A 19053-nucleotide genomic window follows, 5' to 3' on the forward strand; every position below is an offset into this window, starting at 1 on the left:
ATTTAAGACAAACTCACGACTAACAATGAATGCTTTCCTAATAAGATCAGAAATGAGCATGGATGTCCACTCTCACAACTCCTATTCAGTGTAGTACTAGAGATGGTAGCAGGTGTAATAAGAAAACAACAACAACAAAACACAAAACCAAAACCAAATTAAACACATATATGTTTGAGAAAAAGAAATAAACTTTTAATTCATAGACGTTATGATTAACCACATAGAAAATCTTGAAGATTTATAAAATAAAAATACTGGAACTATTAAGTAAATTTAGGACAGTCCTAGGTATAATATAAAATAAATCATTCTATTTCTATATGCCAACAACAAATAACAAATACTAATATTTATTAATATTAAAATTAATATTTATAAGATCAAAAAGTGAAATATGTAGAGACAATTTTAATGGAAGATGTGCAAGCCATTTACTAAAAACTACAAACTTTTGTTGAGAGAAATTAAAGACCTACATAAAGGGAAGTGCCAGGTTTAAGTACTTAAGTACTCACTGATTGTGGGATGCCAGTTCTCCCTGATTTTTAGGTTTCATGTGCTTCTTCAGTGGAAATTAGCCAAGCTGATTCTTAAATTTTATGGAAGAGACCAGGACTTAAAATGGTCAAAACTTTCTTTAAAGGAAAGAAAAAGATGGACTCATACTTGCTGTAAGGCTAAGGTAATCGATGCAGTGTGGTACTGGTGCAAGACAAACAGAATGGAAGAAAATAGAGTCCAAAATAAGCCAACATTTATACACTTAGCTCACTTCTAAAAAAGTTTTAAAGATTCAATTAAGAAAAGCAGAGACATTTTGATGAATGATGCTACAGTGAGACAACCAGCTAACTATATGGAGAAGAATGAACCTCAACTACTACCACACATCATACTCAAAAGTGATCTGAGCAGGTCATGGGCCAACAATGAAAGCTAAAATTAAGCCTTTTAAAAAACCATGCAGCAGGAGGAGGGGTTTCAAGATAGTGGAATAGAGAAGGTTGCTTTCCTGGCTACTCCGTGGCATGAAACCAAGAAAGCAGATAGGCAGCTTCGCAACAAGGTGGGTGAACAAGAAACAAAAACAATGGGGAGGAGGGTCTTACTGGAATTTAAAACTGGACAGTCAAAGCAGATCATGGACTCAGGATGTTGGATATAATAAATGAGGAGAAAATCCCCAGTGCCACAGTTGCTGCTGCTGCGCTGGTAACACCAGCCAGAGCAGCCCCTGTGCGAGCAAAGCAGAGGGATAAGGGAACTGAAAGAACTCAAATTTTTAGGAGGCCTGAGGTGTGTCTGGGTATGGAGAGTTCAGAGATCAAAGACACTGCCTAAATGGAAAGATGTGCTGCACAATATCCCTGTGCAGGAAAGAAGCAAAATCTTTCCCAGCTGCATGCAGAGGACAGAGGAAGGAAACATTCTGGAGCTGTGGGAGCTGGTTCCTGGCAAACCTGAGTTTGGTCCGAAATACAGGTCTGGCATACCCACACTGCAAGACAAAGAGCTGCATAAGTGACCAGGAGAAAATCAAATGTGGACAGAAGTTTATACAGGGGAATATTGGTCATGGAAACCCACTTGGCTCCTCCCCTCCCACTTCAGTCTGGCTGCTTGCAAAACTAGGTGGGAAACACACACCTGGCCAGGAATCTGACTGAATTCGAGACCAGGAAAAGTGGGGTCTGCAGGTGACACAGTGGACTAAGAATTGGCTCCTCCAACACAGGGGTGGAACCCAGGGGAGATGCAGTCTTCCAGTGTGAACTGGCAATAACTGAGCCCTGGAGGTGTACTGATTTAAAATCTCCAGACCAAATAGCATTGAACAAAGAGTCTGGAGCCCACCTAAGCCTAAAACCTACCTCCAGGAATTCCACCTATGGGATTACCACTCACTCCAGCAATCTGGAGGGTGGAGGTGGAGGATCAGACTCCAGAGGAGCCCACCTCACACTGTTGAGAAGAGAAGCTGAGAATCATTCGAATTCCAATGGAAACAATTTTTTAGCTTTTTGCAAGATTTTTCCCCCTTTTTACTGTTTAATTGTGTCCTTAGTGGTTCATGACATTTATACATATTCATATTTGATTTTTTTCTAATTTCTAGCATTTCTGCAGGAAGTAATTTTTTATGGATCAGGTTTTTGAGGACTAGGGTGTTTAATATATTTTAATTTTGTTTTGTATTCTTTTATTTTAAATTTTAACTTTATATATATTTTTTCCATCATCTGTTACCCTTGATTCTCTCTTTTATTCCACTAACAGACAATCTATTGTTTTTACACTGTTCCATTAATTATTTACTTCTGTTTTCTCTCCTCCTCCCTCACAATCATCACATCCTACATCACTTCTGTTCTCTCACTGTTGACCACTGGGAATTGTAAACAATTTTGCAAACTTACTGTTTTTATTGTAGGTAACAACTGATCATTTAATTTCTGTTTACTGTGATAATTAACATTATAGATGTCATAGCAGGAACTATTTGGTTTAATGTTTGCATTGGTTGTTATTATTTGTCTTCCCCTAAACAGTGAGGTACTGGAAACCTTCAGGGGCACTATAAGTCCATAGGGTAGAAACTCTACAGTCTCAGATTCATACTGTTAGAAGGATAGACACACAAACAACATGAAAAAGCAAGGGAGCAAATTGCCTCAAACAAACCAAGATACTCCAGAAACAGAATTTATCCATGCCACAGTGGAAGAAATATCAGAGGATTTTAGAACGTACCTAGTTAAACTGAGCTGTGAGGTAAAGGATGATGTAATGAGTGAAATCAGACAGGAAATATAGGAAATGAAATATCACTTCAATAAAGACATAGAGATTCTAAAAAAAAAATCAAGCAGAAATCCTCAAAATGAAGGAATCACTAAACCAAATACAATTTCACTGGAAAGCATCACCAACAGTCTAGATCCCTTGGAAAATAAGAGATTCAGTCAATGATGACAACGTTCACTGTGGGGGAAAGATGTTAAGAGATCATAAACAGATCTTCCAAGAAATATGAGATAAACTGAAATGACCAAATTTATTATTTATCAGGATAGATGAAGGCTCAAAGATACAAACCAAAGGAATATACAATCTTTTCAATGAAATAATATCACAAAATTTCCCAAACCTAAAGAAGGAAATGGAAAATCAAATACAAGAGACTTACAGGACCCCAAATATACAAAATTACAACAGACCCACACCAAGGCACATTACTAGGAAAATGCCTAACATGCAGAACGATAGAATTTTAAAAGCTGCCACAGGAAAAGGACAGGTAACATTCAGAAGGAAACCAATCTGTATCTCAGCTGATTTCTCAATCCAGACCCTTAAAGAAAAGAGGTCTTGGAATAAAATATACCGAGTTCTGAAAGAAGATGGAAACCATTCAAGAGTACTATACCCAGCAAAATTAAGCTTAGAAATGACAATGAAATAAAAACCTTCCATGATAAACAAAAGTTAAAGGTATTCGGAACTAGAAATCCTACATTACAAAACACATTCAATAAAATGTTTCATGAAGAAGAAATAAAAAATAAAAGTGAAAACCAGGAAAGGGTGGAACTGTGCTAGAATAATAATCAAAGGAGAAACTAATTCAAATTAAAAACCAGAAATAAATCAAAATGACAGGGAATCATATCTCAATAATAATATGGAATGTAAAATGCCTAAACTCATCAATCAAAAGACAGACTGGCATATTGGATTTAAAAATAAGACCGAACAATATGCTGTCTGCAGGAGACTCACCTCATAGGCAAAGACATCCAAAAACTGAAGGTAAAAGAATGGGAAAAAATATATCCTTCACATGGATCTCATAAACAAGCAGGGGTTTCTATCCTCATAGCAGATAAAGTGAACTTCAAGCGAAGTTAATCAGAAGGACAAAGGAGGAAATTTCATATTGCTTAAGGGAATTAAATATCAATAAGACATAACAATTGTAAATATTTATGCCCCAAACAATGGAGCATTTACATACATCAAACAAACTCTTCTCAATTTTAAGAATCAAATAGACAACAACACAGTAATACTGGGTGACTTTAACACACCTTTCTCACCACTGGATAGATCTTCAAACAAAAATTAAATAAAGAAGCTGTAGAACTAAATAATACAATTAATAATTTAGACTGAACAGAAATACATAAAATACACTTTCTTCTCAGCAGCACACAAACCCTTCTCTAAAATAGACCATACGTTAGGCCTCAAAGCACTCTTAGCAAATACAACAAAATAGAGATAATACCTGGCATTTTATCAGATCATAATGGAATGAAATTAGAAATCAATGATAAAGTAAAAAATAAAAGCTACTCTAACACCTGGAGACTAAATAATATGCTACTAAATGACTAATGGATAGCAGAAGAAATTAAGGATGAAATAAAAAATACTTAAGAGATAAATGAGAATAGCGATACAACATATCAGAATCTCTGGGATGCCATGAAGGCAGTGCTAAGAGGAAAGTTCACTGAATTGAGCTCATTCATAAAAGAATAAAAAGTCAACAAACAAATGACCTAACCTTACATTCAAAGCTCTAGAGAAAGAACAAATCAACACCAAAAGTAGAAGATGGGGCATAATTAAGCTGAAATCAAGCAAACAATCAAAAAAAAAAAATCAACAAAAGTTGGTTCTTTGAAAACATAAATAAAATTGATAAACCTTTAGTCACGCTAAAGAAGAGAGAAAAAGCACTCAAATTACTAAAATACATGATGAAAAAGGAAACATCACAATGGACACTAATGAAATACAAACGATAATCAGAAATATTTTGAAACTTTATACTAGAAAAAAAACAGAAAATCTTGAAGACATCAACGAATTTCTAGAGAAATGACCTACCCAAACTGAATCAGGAAGACATACACAATTTAAACAGATCAATTTCAAGTAATGAAACTGAAGATGCCATCAAAAGTCTACCAACTAAGAGAAGTTGAGGAGCAGACAACCTTGGAACTCAGGAAAAAATAAATTGTCTTTATTCCTAAAGGGAATATTTTTAATGTAGCATTAAGCAGAACCACATAAAACCCAACCAACCCCCTCACCTGAGCTGCTTCGCTGTTCCTGGATCCACTCAGCTGGTCCTGGTTTTGCTCTCTTCTCCATGTTGCAAAGGACTCAGCACTTCTGTCACTGTGAGCTTCTTGTGTTAACTTATCTTGCATCTGACTAACTTGCTTTGTCACAGCCTTTTGCGAATCAACCTGTTGGTGTGAAGTAATGATTTATAATGAAATTTGACATTTCAAATTCTTTAAAATCCTAAACTTGCCACACTGTAACAAAGACAGAAAGAGGAAAGCAACAATGAACATTATAGAAAAAATACTGTAGTGAGCAAGATCCAAACCCTTTCTCATCAATGGGACAAGAACAATTAAAATCAGTGTCACTGTTATGCATTCTTTAGAAATTATCTCTACAGATAACTTGCTTACTGAAAAATGGCATTTTTCTGGAAAATTGCCACATTTTTCACTGTATGTGAATTCATTCCTAACCTTTGCTGGGGTGGATCCAGTATATCTTTGTAGTTTAATTTCTTATTAATTAAAAATCTCAGTTTTCTCTTGTGAAGTGACAAAATCTACACCAAAAATTCCACTGCCAATTTAGCCAAAATGAATTCATTTCTCTACCTGAATCCAGGTATCAATATTTTTATGGCTCCCCTGCCCGGTAAGTCTGGTCAACAGGAAGAGTTAAGAAAGACTCTCACTGAAGATTTAGCATTTCTCAATTTTGTCACTAAGCAATATGTGTCTTTAATTTTATAAATTGGAACTATAAAATATGCCTATTTGAATTAGATTCCTGTACAAAGACTCAAACAATAAACTGCTACTATTTATTTCAGAATAAGGTAAAAGATTCCTCCCAGCGCTAAAAGAAGCGTTTCTCTCTAAATATACTTTGCTTGCTGACTAGCTGAGGAATACATAACTACTATTCTTCTAATTTTCGACCTAGCTGCCAAAAAGTTCAGAGCCAAATTCAGTGCTCAGTTTAGTGATTAGCACCTCAGCTCTCTGATATACCAATTTTTTCTGGGACAGAGGGTGTAAAAGGTGGTATTATATTATCTTATATTATATCTTACATAGTTCATATTATAAACTACATCAAATCATTTGGGGAAAATGATGTCATATAAATCATAAAATGCTGGCCATTTTGACAAAATTAAATATTTTTTCAGTCCAGATATAAATATATTGTATGCTGCTTTTATCAAAAATGGTTGGATTAGGAAGGATTTTTACTGTTGCCTAAATGAGCCTTCTGCAAAAGGTGAGTCACTATCCAAATAAATGATCACATGATATAAAAAATATATCACTTTAAAATACAACCTACTGATAGGAAAACACTTCGCTTATGTTTAATTTTAAGGGTCGGACTTGAAGAACAAATGTAAAAGTATAGAATATGTATGTTAAGGGTTCCTGATGCATCATAGATGGCATAAGAAATTTAAGTGCATTTCATTACATTCTTAGGATGAAAGAAGAAACCAAATCAGTACACAAATACATTGTTACAGTTTCTATATTAACTAGTGTTGGCTGCATTTATTTTTATCAGCTAGATAGGATATCTCTGTCCCTTCTCATTTAACAAAATCATACAACCTTGGACCTCAGGAAAAAATAAATTGTCTTTATTCCCAAAGGGAATATTTTTAATGTAGCATTAAGCAGAACTACATAAAACCCAACCAACCCCCTCACCTGAGCTGCTTCGCTGTTCCTGGATCCACTCAGCTGGTCCTGGTTTTGCTCTCTTCTCCATGTTGCAAAGGACTCAGCACTTCTGTCACTGTGAACTTTTTGTGTTAACTTATCTTGCATCTGACTAACTTGCTTTGTCACAGCCTTTTGCGAATCAACCTGTTGGTGTGAAGTAATGATTTATAATGAAATTTGACATTTCAAATTCTTTAAAATCCTATAACAAAGACAGAAAGAGGAAAGCAACAATGAACATTATAGAAAAATACTGTAGTCAGCGAGATCCAGACCTTTTCTCATCAATGGAACAAGAACAATTAAAATCAGTGTCACTGTTATGCATTCTTTGGAAATTATCTCTACAGATAACTTGCTTACTGAAAAACAGCAGTTTTCTGGAAAATTGTCACATTTTTTACTGCATGTGAATTCATTCTTAACCTTTGCTGGGGTGGATCCAGTATATCTTTGTAGTTTAATTTCTGATTAATTAAAAATCTTAGTTTTCTCTTGTTGAAGGGAGTCTAATTAATGTGAAAGTAGAAAAGGAGATGATGATGCTCCTTGCTTTTTGCAGGTAGTTTAACCTGTGAGCAAGATGAGTAACGGTTCATGTCATCTAGTACAGCGTGCCAGTACCAGAGGTTAACTTCTGCAACAAGCTTGCTGTCTCTAAGGTTTCTCTTTCACACCATGGTGCTATCTGGGAGATGGCTGACTCTCAATAACCTTGAAGAGACACAGAAATAGAAGGGCAGATCCTACAATACAGCTGGAAGATTGAAAGCTATGTGAAGGTCCTTATGTGAAGTATTTGTTCAGCAGTTTCATGTTTACAGCAGCTGAAAGTGCCATCACCTTTTTTCATGGGTTAAATAGGGAGCAGAAGACAGGAACAGCACAAAGGGAAATAATGGAGTAGCCAGTGCCAAGACAGAGAATAAATTACATTGGCTGGGCAAACAGAGCCTTAATTTGTAGTCTCTCGATTTTTAGCTTCTATTGCCAAGTGTGTTCATTCCATCCCTTTAAAATATGCTGGTGTTTTGTGGCTAGCTCTCAGTTGTCACAACACCATTCTTTATTTCCACCTCCTCCCGGATCTCAGTTTATCAAAGAATGGCAAAACTACTGCCTTTCAGTAACCTGCAAATTGGAAATGTTTCCTAATCACTCAGGGATTCTTTATTTTACCTTTCAACCATTTCAAACTACTGGGAAAATTGATGGGTAACCATCTTCTGAGCCACTCTTGCAGTGACGTCACCTTGGTAATACTGGTACTATCATACCTCTGGTGAGAGACAAAGCGTCTCCTGAGGTTGGTGCACACTGTTTGATTTGCTGAAAAGACTGGCCTAGTAATCATTGTGAAAATGTGCTCTGTATTATAAAGAACTGCGATTTTTTTCTCCATCTTCCCTAAAATATAATTAACAAATAAAACTATATATTTCAGACATATACTATGATATGCATATACTTTGTGAAATTGCTAAAATTAAGTTCATCAGTTCATCTATCACCACTGGCAGTTATCAAGTATATAATACAGTTTTACTAACTATTGACACCATGTCATATATTAGACTCCTGTAATAAACTCATCTTACAACTGGAGGTTTGTACCCTTTGATGAATGTCTCCTCATTTTCCTCAACAACCAGATGTTGGCAACTACGACTCTACTCTCTGCTTTCTGCAAATTTTGCTTTTTTAAGATTCCATACGCAAGTGATACCACACAGTATTTGTCTTTCCCCTTCTGATTTATACCACTTAGCACAACGTCCTCCAGGTTCTTCCACATTATTGACGTGGCAGAATTTCCTTCTTTTTATGGCTGGATAATATTCCACACACATTTTTTTTCTATTGATTTGTTAGTGAAAGCTATGTTCTTTCCATACCTTGGTTATTGTAAATAATATTGTAATAATATATAAAATTCATTTACTGAAGTGAGTGCTTTAATAAATTAAAAATAGGAACTGCAGAAATCTCTTAGACATCATTATTTTATTTCCTTTGGAAATATACTCAGAAGTGGGATTGCTGGGTTATATAGTAGTTCTATATTTAGTTGAGATATTACTGAAGATTTTAGTACCTCCTGCATGCTAAGCATTTTAGGTACCAGTTTTCACTCTGGGAGTCTCTGACATAAAAGTAAAATTTGGCCAAATAAATTCAACTCTCTGTGAGGCTTTTTCGAAGAGATGGTGCTTCCTGCACATGTGACCATTGGCTGCATGGTTAGGCTGCATTGCTATGGGCGCTTCTAGCTAATAAGCAAATTATATCCAGTTTATGGAATATTTCTAATTCTGGGGAAATTTAAATGAGAGGAAAGTGGGTTGATTCTATTTAATTCTTAATTGTGAACAAAGTACAATTTTCTGTTTCTCAAGGATATGAAAATATAGAAAACAGCTCAGGCACCCCACATAATTGAACAGACGAATACTATCCAAACATGTGCCAGTTTCAAAAAAGTAGTTATTCAAAATAAGGTAGTTTTAATTTAATTTTCCATTGGAAATTCACTGTTTTCTACAATTAAGAATATCTCTGGACTCCTAAAAATCAATAAAAGTGTGTTTCTAATTAAGAATTTGTATTGCCACTTTTCTCATATACAGAAAATAAATAGGAAGACAAGTTAACAGAATTATTTTGAGAATTAAAGCTCCGGAAAGAATTGTGCAAATTACTATTACCAGTAATACACCTTGGATTTGCTGTGGAAAACTCAGATTTAGGATGAATGAAGGAACAAACTTACTGCCTGAAATGCAGGAGAGCTTGAACATTTTTACTCCTCTGCCTTGTTAAAGCATTTAGGAAGAATGGGTGGCTCATTATGCCCCAGTGTCTACACTATTACAGTTCGGATTTAGGTACCACAATAAGGAGAGATATATTGATAAAACTAATAAAAGGATCTACCAGTTCTTGAAGTAGATTATCCAAGGGTTGAATTTGGCCTTCAATAATACCATCTTCCAATTTGCTTTGACATTCTCATCTGGGAATTCTAGAGTCTTAGCTCACCTCAATAAGTGTTCTTACTAAAATCTGGTTTTGTTCATCGAATTATGGACATTAAATTCTGGTGGGGAATTGGGGTACATTAGCTCAGTGTAGAACACATGCTTTCCAGGGACATGGCCCTGGATTCCATCTCTTGCATGTGTGTACATGTGCATGAATACACACACACACATACACAAATCTCTGTGGGGAGCATAAATAGACTCCAGCAGCCCTGATGATAGAATCTTCTAATCTGATTGACAGTGTGACTACAGGAGCTGCCAGAACTACTAGCAAGTGACTCCAGCTATACATACCATCATTTTGATTGAGGCAAATACCCCAAAAGATTTGCTTTTCAGGAAAAAATATCAATTTCTCTACTATCTTGACAAAACTTCATTTCCAATTGAACTCCAGTAACAGTATTTGAGAACTTCAAAAGGAAGCCTCAATTTACTAGGAACAGTTTATGATGCTAGGAAAATCTATTAGAAAATCGTCTCGTTTTGCTTTTGCAAAAAGATGTTATAAGTGTGCTGAGATTTTTATGGGGTATGCTACTTTCTAATACCTAACCAAAACATGTTTTTAGTAAAAAGGATAAATTTCCCTTAGTAAGTTTCAAGTTTTCTAAGTGAAAGAACATTCTTAACTCTTTTCCTTTGAATAATGAATCATGGAAACATTTTATTTATATCTATACTCCTTTTCTGGTTCAATGACTTTATATAAAAAAAATACAAGTCCAGAGTTTACTCACTAGTCTGTTAACTAATTACAATGATCCACATACCGAGTAAAAGAAATATTTTATAATAATAAGAGGATTTTAGGACTAAAAAGGAAAACATGGGGTCATGGGGTTGATATTTATTCTAACTCTAAATCATTTTTGTTATGGAAACAATCGACTGTGGAAATCATTCTACACTTGTATCATTTGCAGGAAAAAGCACAAGGTAGTTTATGCTGTTATACTTTGTTTTTGGAAATTTCCAGGAAACTGTATTTTATACTATAATTAAACAAAATCATGCACTTAAAATGTTATAGAAAGTCATTAATAATTAAATACTGTTCTGCTGTGAAATATATCTTAATATCTATACATTGGTCTGATCACACTGTTAACAAAAACTAAGGTCTAAGGATGCATAATATTCTTAAGTTATTAAAGTGCTTCTTTTTACTTATAACGGAAGTACTCTAATCAAAAGAAATAAAGTATTTTTGATGGAGGCTCATTGGCAAAAATGTTTTATATTCTATTCTGTGCACATAAAAATGGTTTCTAACAAACCCCCTTTGAATTTGATGAAACTGAAAATTCTGGTGGATAATAATCAGAGTTTTATATCAGAGAATATAGTTATTGGTTTTTAAAATGGCTTTTTTTATATTTCAATTAAGTTTATGAAACTGAAAAACTACAAAAAAGGAAAAAAAAAATCTCTACTTAAATTAGTGTAGATTAAGTGGTGACCATTACTGCAAGGGAAATACTATGTCAAGGAAATGGCTCTTTGTTTTGTTGGAAAAGTGATAAAAATACAAAAGTCAATAAAACTGTTAAAATAAGTCTCAGTAATTACCAAGATCAAAATCCAGTGGCTTTTTATTAAACATGAACTTTTGTTCTGCCTTCTGCAATACGTAAATAGTGCTGACAATTGGTTTGTGAGGCACTTGCTACAATAAAATGTAATTGTATCATGAGAGAAAGGTGACAATCAGGAGATCATGAAAAAATTACATATTCTCACTGGTAGTTAATTAGCCATGCAAAACCTCCTCAAACAGATATTCTCTTCTATTAGGAATGATTACTATGCAGGCCTACAGATGTCAATACCACAGTCATTCAAATACTTCTTTTCCTACTAATTGAAGGTTGTAAAGCTCTGGTGCCAAGGTTTTGCTTCCAAAGAGCTAATTTATGACTAGAAGGATATTTTATGTCTTCAGTTGCAGCAGCGACAAAATTCAGCAAATCAGAACCATCTGTGCACTGATACTTGACTCACCATTCATCTCGCAGCCTATCAGTCACATTAGTTTGCATCCTGCATTCTTGGCTCATGAACACTTGTGATGATCCAAAGTTCATAAAAAATATTAAAAATGAATGGCATCCTGACCTTACCTTATTGTACGTGCATCAGGAAGAAAATGCCCTCCACATTTTTTTTTTTTTTTTTGCATGTGGACAGAGTCAAGAAAGAAATGGACAATTAACTACCTGTCCAATAATATTGCTTACAGCAGTCTCAGGTCTACGCTGAGTGTAAAGATTGAACATTCTTAAAAAAAATTTTAAGTCCTAATTCTTTATATCAAGTTCTAATCCTTTTTTCTTTCTTTCTTTTTTTTTTTTTTTTTAAGAGGGAATCAATGGAAGATAGGTGAATAAAGGAGGAGCCTCAATAGCTTTTTGTAAAAAAAAGAATTGTAAGGATTAAAATATCAATCAATACAGATAACTTTTAGAATATTATCCAACACCAAATTATGGCCAAACTGGTAGGGAAAAACAAGAGGCAATAACTGAAGAAAACCCAAAGAAAAGAAGCAAACAGAGGCTCTCATGAATAAAGTCCAATCAAGACTTCAGGACGGCTTCATTTCTTTCACGGACACAGCAGGCTACAGAGCCTCCTCTAAGAGACCACAAGTCAACCACTTCCTTGGTGCTGAGTTAGGAGGAACAGGAATTAAATATAATGAGCAAGGAACTGAGTTTTAAGGCTCGTTATGAGTCCTAAAACAACTTCATTAGATAGAAAAGTTTCATGGAGGCAATCCCAGGATTGTTACTTACTTTTTTATTGGGAGGAGAATACACACGTACCCTCTGTCCTTCGGTGGAAAACTCCAGTGGTCCTAAGGGTATTCCACCAGGGTTCAGAATTTTCTTGAGTGTTTGATAGTTTGGCTTTTCATCATAAGCTAAACTATGAACACATGCTAAAAATTCAGCTATTTCACCTGTGAAGTATTAAATTTTTTACATGTAATTCATACTGGCAAGATGAGTAAACTTCAACAACCTTAAAAATCTTTTATTAAGTCTACTGTCTTACACATACCCTGAATAAACTAAAAATGAACAAACCAATAAAAAGCACTTTTTAAATGATATTTAAAGATTACTGAAATATACTGACCTATAGATTTGACTTAATGGGACAAACTGGTGATTATTTAAAAAAAATATTTTTAGTTGTAGATAGACATAATACCTTTAATTTATTTACATGTGGTGCTGAGGATCGAACCCAGTGCCTCACATCTGCTTTACCACTGAGCTACACCCCAGCCCTGGTGATTTTTTTAACACACCTTTTGCTGATATGTTTACAATTATCTAATCTTATGGGAGGAAGCGAATTTTAATCATCATGCAGCTACTAAGAACTACACAAAAAGTATATCAGACCTGCTTCAGACATTTTATTTTGGAACTTTAAAAATTCAGTTAAAAACCAATGTAATGTTTTATGAGCCTCCTGACTTCAAAGAGAAAAAAAAATCAGTGAAAATTTTAATTAAGGTTTTCATTTTGAAATTGTAACAAAATATTATAAAAATAACCTTTAGTTCCATGTTTTTAGGAAGGATTCACTTTGAACTGTAGGAACCCTCCCTATCCATATCCAGCTAGCCCAGTGTACTCATAATACAGTCTTGATTTTAGTTCAGGAGGATGAGGAATTATCATCTCTTATTTTTTCTCCAAAATAAAACATATTTCACATGGTCACCCTCCTTTCCCTAAAAAGGTTATGGACTACCAGATTTCATTAAATTTTTTTTTTTATTTTAGTTTTTGCAATACTAGGAATAGAACCTAGGACCTCACACATGCTAAACATGTGCTCTACCACTGAATTAAATCTTTTAACTCAACAGCTTTTAAATACATGTAGAATTAGCAACCAAAAATTATAAACATAGCTACATCAAAATATTTCTAGTTGGCATTTTTGTTTTGAGGTAGAGGTTCAATCTAAAATTGGGATAGAAGTGATGGTAATATCATAATTTTGAAAAACTGGCAGACTTTCATTTGTTCACAGAGTTGTTTAGCTTTTCCCCTTCAAAAAAATATTACTAATCCAAATGTGAATACCATTTACTCTCTCACTTAGTTGTTTATGTACTACAATGGGAAAATGTGGGCGGCATCACTTAGGGGCAGGGATGATTTCCCAGTAATCCTTCACTTCTCCTCCAGGCAGACGCCATTCAAGGGGAAAACTGCAGAGGCACTGGTTTTACTCCCAAAAGGGGAAAATTCCAGAAGTGATAGTTATCATCCCTTTCTCCCTATTAAAGCCAAAGTGACCACTTCAGAGAGTCCAGAGCTATTTTCAAAAACATAAAGTTAATGTGGCTGAAATAAGAACTCTTGGCTCTGAGTATCCCCCCAAACAATGTAGCAGTTATGCAATTACATTTTTTTTCCCTCTTCAATTTATGAAATATATCAACCTGTACTATTTAGCATTTGGTCAATCACATCTAGCAATAGCTACTGCTTTATCATCACATTTATAATATGTATCCTGGAGCCCCTGTGTGGGGGCATCCAATTCCTAAAGGAATGATCAAAAAGAAAAAAGATTAATTTTCATTCACTATCATTTTAATATAAGTATTCTGTTGTTCTTTGGTTTTTAAGATTGGTAAGCCAAGTATGGTATATATTACAATTCCGTTAATCAGAATATCCCAAATGGAGAAGAGAGCTGAGTTTGTTGGGAACAAATCATTGTTGTAAGACAATGGAAACTCCTGGCACTCCACCAAGTGATAGCAGCTGTGCTGCAAAGCCTTCATGGGACTGAGGTTTGGGAAAATGAGGTACCAGTGGGTAGGAGAGAGAGAGAATGAAAAGAGCCACTTCCATTATAAATTTATTATTATAAACCTGAAGCTTAGACTACCGTGATGTAGTACTGGTTTAAATGTTAGCCTTTCAAGATCTGGATTTATTATATTAAGTACATTTTTTAATTTACTAGCATATTTCTAGAGCTATAAAACAAAATGCTTTGAGTAGTATGAAATTATGATATTCTTGAATCATCTGCTTTTTAAGCTAGTGAAATATTAAGTATCATTACTGACTATCATTTCAAGAGATAAAAACTTTTGAAGTTATTACTACACTGAGTTGGACATGCATGCTGCAAACCTCTTGACTATTTTATTTAATAAAATGTCTTGGTAGTAAATGTTGTATAAGTCTGTTCCTTTTTTATGGCTGTGCTTCTTCTAAGCACAGCCTCCCAACTTAAGAGAACTTCACTTAATATTCAACATTGTGTGCTTTAGGAATAGAAATCTGAATTTTACAAACAGTATAGACTCGAATAAATGGCCTGTACTAAGAGGAACCAGGAGTGCCTCCCATCTAGATTCTCGTGTGACTCAATCTTAATTTATCTTTAATGAAAGAAGCATTTATCTTGTACAACCCAGAGTATCTGAGCTTTCTTTTCCAATCCTAACCTGAGGGATAAGAAAGCTAAGGGACATATATAATTTGAAAAAGAAATGAAAGCACCCTATCTTTTTCTTTTTGTCCCATTAAGTAAAACAAACTATGACTTGGCAAAAATCAAAATTTCAGAATATTAGTCAAAAAAGAATATTGTCATTTTGTTCAAGTTATTTCACACAGTCACAAAAGTAAACGTTTCATCTTGAAAACTATCTCCCCAAATGAGATTCACTCCTGTTTGGTACTCTTCATCAGAGGAAGAATGGGGAAGACGCAGAGCCAGACTGTTTCTCTTTCATTTCCTTTGCAAATGAAATTTTTGGTTTCAAGTCAAAAAGCACTGTGAATATAAGTTTAAGATGACTTAACTCTACTTTTCAACTCTCAAATTGGCACCAATGCTATGTGACCTTAACTGGAGGGTCAGTGTACAAATCTACTTTCAGAAGTCAGTTAAAAGCTAACCTTGACTTTGCCCAATGTAAACAGAGATTAAGATTCATTTTGCTAATCTGACTCTAAAACAAAGCAAGTGTGATTGCAGAGCTGTTCTTGTATAAGAAAAAAATAATTGAATTGTAAAATAAGTACTGAATAATGTGTCCTGCATGTATGTACAAATGACAGAAATTTGGGTAGAGTTGACTTGCTATTTTATACTGATAATGTTGTCAATTAAAGAATTCCAAAAAGTTCTATATGAACTTGAAATCCTTTGTCAAATATAGCCCCAAATCCCAAGATCACATACCTTTGCTCATCAAAAAAAAAAAATTGCCAGCTATTTAGGTGTATTTAAGGTGTAACCCAGGTCTACACAGCATTTGAGTTTAATGATGTGTTTTTTAAAAAAATAATTGATGGAAAGCAGTCTTTCCATAGGTTGACTTTATCTCCTTTCAAAAATAAAGAAGCAAACCCAAAAAACCTTAATCCTAAAAAAAAAAAAAAAAAAAAAAAAAAGATACAGATGGCGATTTAACCTGTGCATGATTCTCAAAACACATATTTAAAAAATGCAACGGACAGAGGTTTGAACTCCATCTAAATAGTATCTTATAGGGTCCTTGTGTTCTAATGTTAGTGATGATCTAAACATTCTCTTCTCTAGCAACCTATCTGTAATCCTGAAGAGCTTTCTCCCATCCTGTGGGAATAGGAGGGGGTGAGTTAAGCAAAAACTACAAAACAGGAATGACAAATGTGGTGACCAGAAAGTCACAAGATATAGCAGAAGTTATCATCTGACTTACAGCAACTGCTTCCAGACGGAGCCCACTTCAGCACTGACCCAGGCAGCTCATCCAACAGACTAAAACAAACAGAGGAACACACAGTGAATCTGCATCCAATCCTGGGTTCACTATTTTAATTAGAAACCAAAACTCTCATTTTATCTTGGTAGGTCACCAAAATTATGACTTTCATTGGTGGTTTTTCACCCACTTGTAATAGATTGAGAGGATACATAAAAGTGAGGGAGATCCCTCCATTTCCACTGACCAATTTCATAAAATCACCTAGGAACTAAAACTATGTAGAATGATACTATGAATGATTTAACTCGAAGTTCGTATAGGTAAAAATGCAGAAGTAGGAGTATTATAATTTAAAAAAAAAAAAAACAATTGAAAATCATACAAAAATGTATCTGGACTTTGAGGACATTCTTCCCCTCAGGTATTTGCCACTGGAGAGGCGTATATTACTTAATTATTTATGTATGTTGTTCTTCACTGGGTAGTATTTTATGCTATTCTATGATTAAACAGGTTAACAAGAAATTTTTGAAAAAAACACTATAAGCACTTTCTCATGTTTTAGACTAAGTAAGCATGACTCTCTTAAGTTGCTTTTGCCACAAATATATATTCAACTAAAATTACTGATATGAGTGAATAATTCACAAACTCAGGCAAAGGCAGAATAGCAACAGTAAATGAACTGTTTTAATTTCACCTTACCTTGGGAAAAACAAAGGGATTAAAAGAGGTATATTGTTGAATATACAATCATGCCCTTATTGAGAAATGCTACCCCCTTAATAAGTTGAATAAATAATGATTATGTATTATAAACCTAAGAAGTTTGAAAATGTTTAAAATGTTAAATATTGAAATGTTAGAATTCAGTTTATCTGAGTTACAAATTTCACAATGTAAGTGTACTGGCCTACAAGTTTGCATTATTAATCAAACCAAAATGAAGGTATATTAACATATGTAAGAGCCCCCAAAATGTAAATGGAGGTTGTTTGACTTATCAAAGCCTTAAATTTTATATGAAACTTTAATATAATTATACATATGTAGATATATTCATTATAGATCCTACAATGAATGCATCTATATATGCATATTGATATAAAACTAAAACAAATCATTAGTAAGTCCTCCTGAAAGAAAAACATGCATATCATTCAAATTAAAATGCTAGCCTTTGAAATAAAGTACATTATTCAAATTAGGTAAACTGAGTTGGCAAATTGGATATAAAATCATCCATGCATATGCATTATTGTGTCTTTTTTTTTTTTTTTTTTTGGTACCAAGGAATGAACCCAGGGGTGCTTAACCACTGAGCCACATCCCCAACCCCTTTTCATGTTTTATTTTGAGACGGGGTCTCACTAAGTTGCTTAGGGCACTGCTGTGATAGAGACTGGCTTTGAACTCATGATCCTCCTGCTTTAGCCTCCCAAGCTGCTAGGATTGCAGGTGTGTGCCATCATGTCTGGTTATTATTATTATAATAATCATTAATATAATAAGGTTATTATTATTGTGCTTTGGCTTGACTCATACATTGGAGACCATCAGTTATATGAGAGTTAATACAGACATATCAATCACCCAGTATATAACTGATTAGATAGTTCTAATATTTACTTATATAAATGTGTCAATTTTGGGTAAGGGAATAGGATAATCAAGATTCCAAGTAAAAAAAATATTTCATAATATGTATTTACAAATATAACCTGTATTATTGTGAATCTGCAGCATAGTCTTTTTTCCTTAAGAACTAATTCTATACTGAATTTAAAGATTGATTTCTATGGATAAGCTACCCCTCTTGGTACACTTCTGTTGTGACTTGGCCTGTTTAAAACATAGCTGCCTTTTCCAAATGTGATAGTGTGTCTACAGATAACTGCAGCATATCTTAGTATACAATGAAAATCTGGCTACTCTGTGCCACATTCAATTGACTTTCATGGGCCTGGCCAGTCAGAGAATTGTAAAACAGTAACATACTCTAAGTCTGACCTAATTCTTTTGCTAGCAGAATTAGGTAATAAAAATTGAATGTAGAATATTAAAAATGTTTATGTGACTACAAGATTATCTCATATAAACAGCTCATAAAAAATTTTGTTTCTTCCTTAAACAACAGAACATCCTCTGGGACAGGAATAAGAGGTATACTGCTTTCATTTCAAAGATATAAGCCAAACTGTCCCACTTTGCACTGTTGCTTTGCACAGTTGATATCAATCACACCAAGCTCAGACTACTTTTATACTTATACAATGCTAGTTTGAAAATATTCTTCCTTGCAAACACCACCATCTAGAATCTAGAATCTAAGCTCTGGAAAACACCCTGTAAAGGAATGGATATTTCACTTTATATTTTGCATTGTAATTCAAGTACATGTGAATTTATAGGTGTTATCTTAATGCATTTTGAGTCTGTTAGTTGTTAAAGATTT

The 19053-nt window shown here is 34.2% G+C and overlaps 1 protein-coding gene across 7 annotated transcripts in view; it reads right to left on the reverse strand.

Annotated features, from left to right (window-relative positions):
* The window catches only part of VRK2 (VRK serine/threonine kinase 2), a gene marked incomplete at its 5' end in the record, with an annotated part of 141219 nt that overhangs the window by 55525 nt on the left and 66641 nt on the right, over positions 1-19053 (reverse strand). For all 7 annotated transcript variants that reach the window (XM_079110471.1, XM_079110469.1, XM_079110467.1 and 4 more), the window contains 4 exons: positions 5109-5267; positions 6795-6953; positions 12652-12818; positions 16593-16651. In XM_079110471.1, the coding sequence (XP_078966597.1) occupies positions 5109-5267; positions 6795-6953; positions 12652-12818; positions 16593-16651 (544 nt within the window). The remainder of the gene's footprint in view (positions 1-5108; positions 5268-6794; positions 6954-12651; positions 12819-16592; positions 16652-19053) is intronic.

Source organism: Sciurus vulgaris (genome assembly GCF_902686455.1).
Source record: "Sciurus vulgaris genome assembly, chromosome: 14".
Lineage (NCBI taxonomy): Eukaryota > Metazoa > Chordata > Mammalia > Rodentia > Sciuridae > Sciurus > Sciurus vulgaris.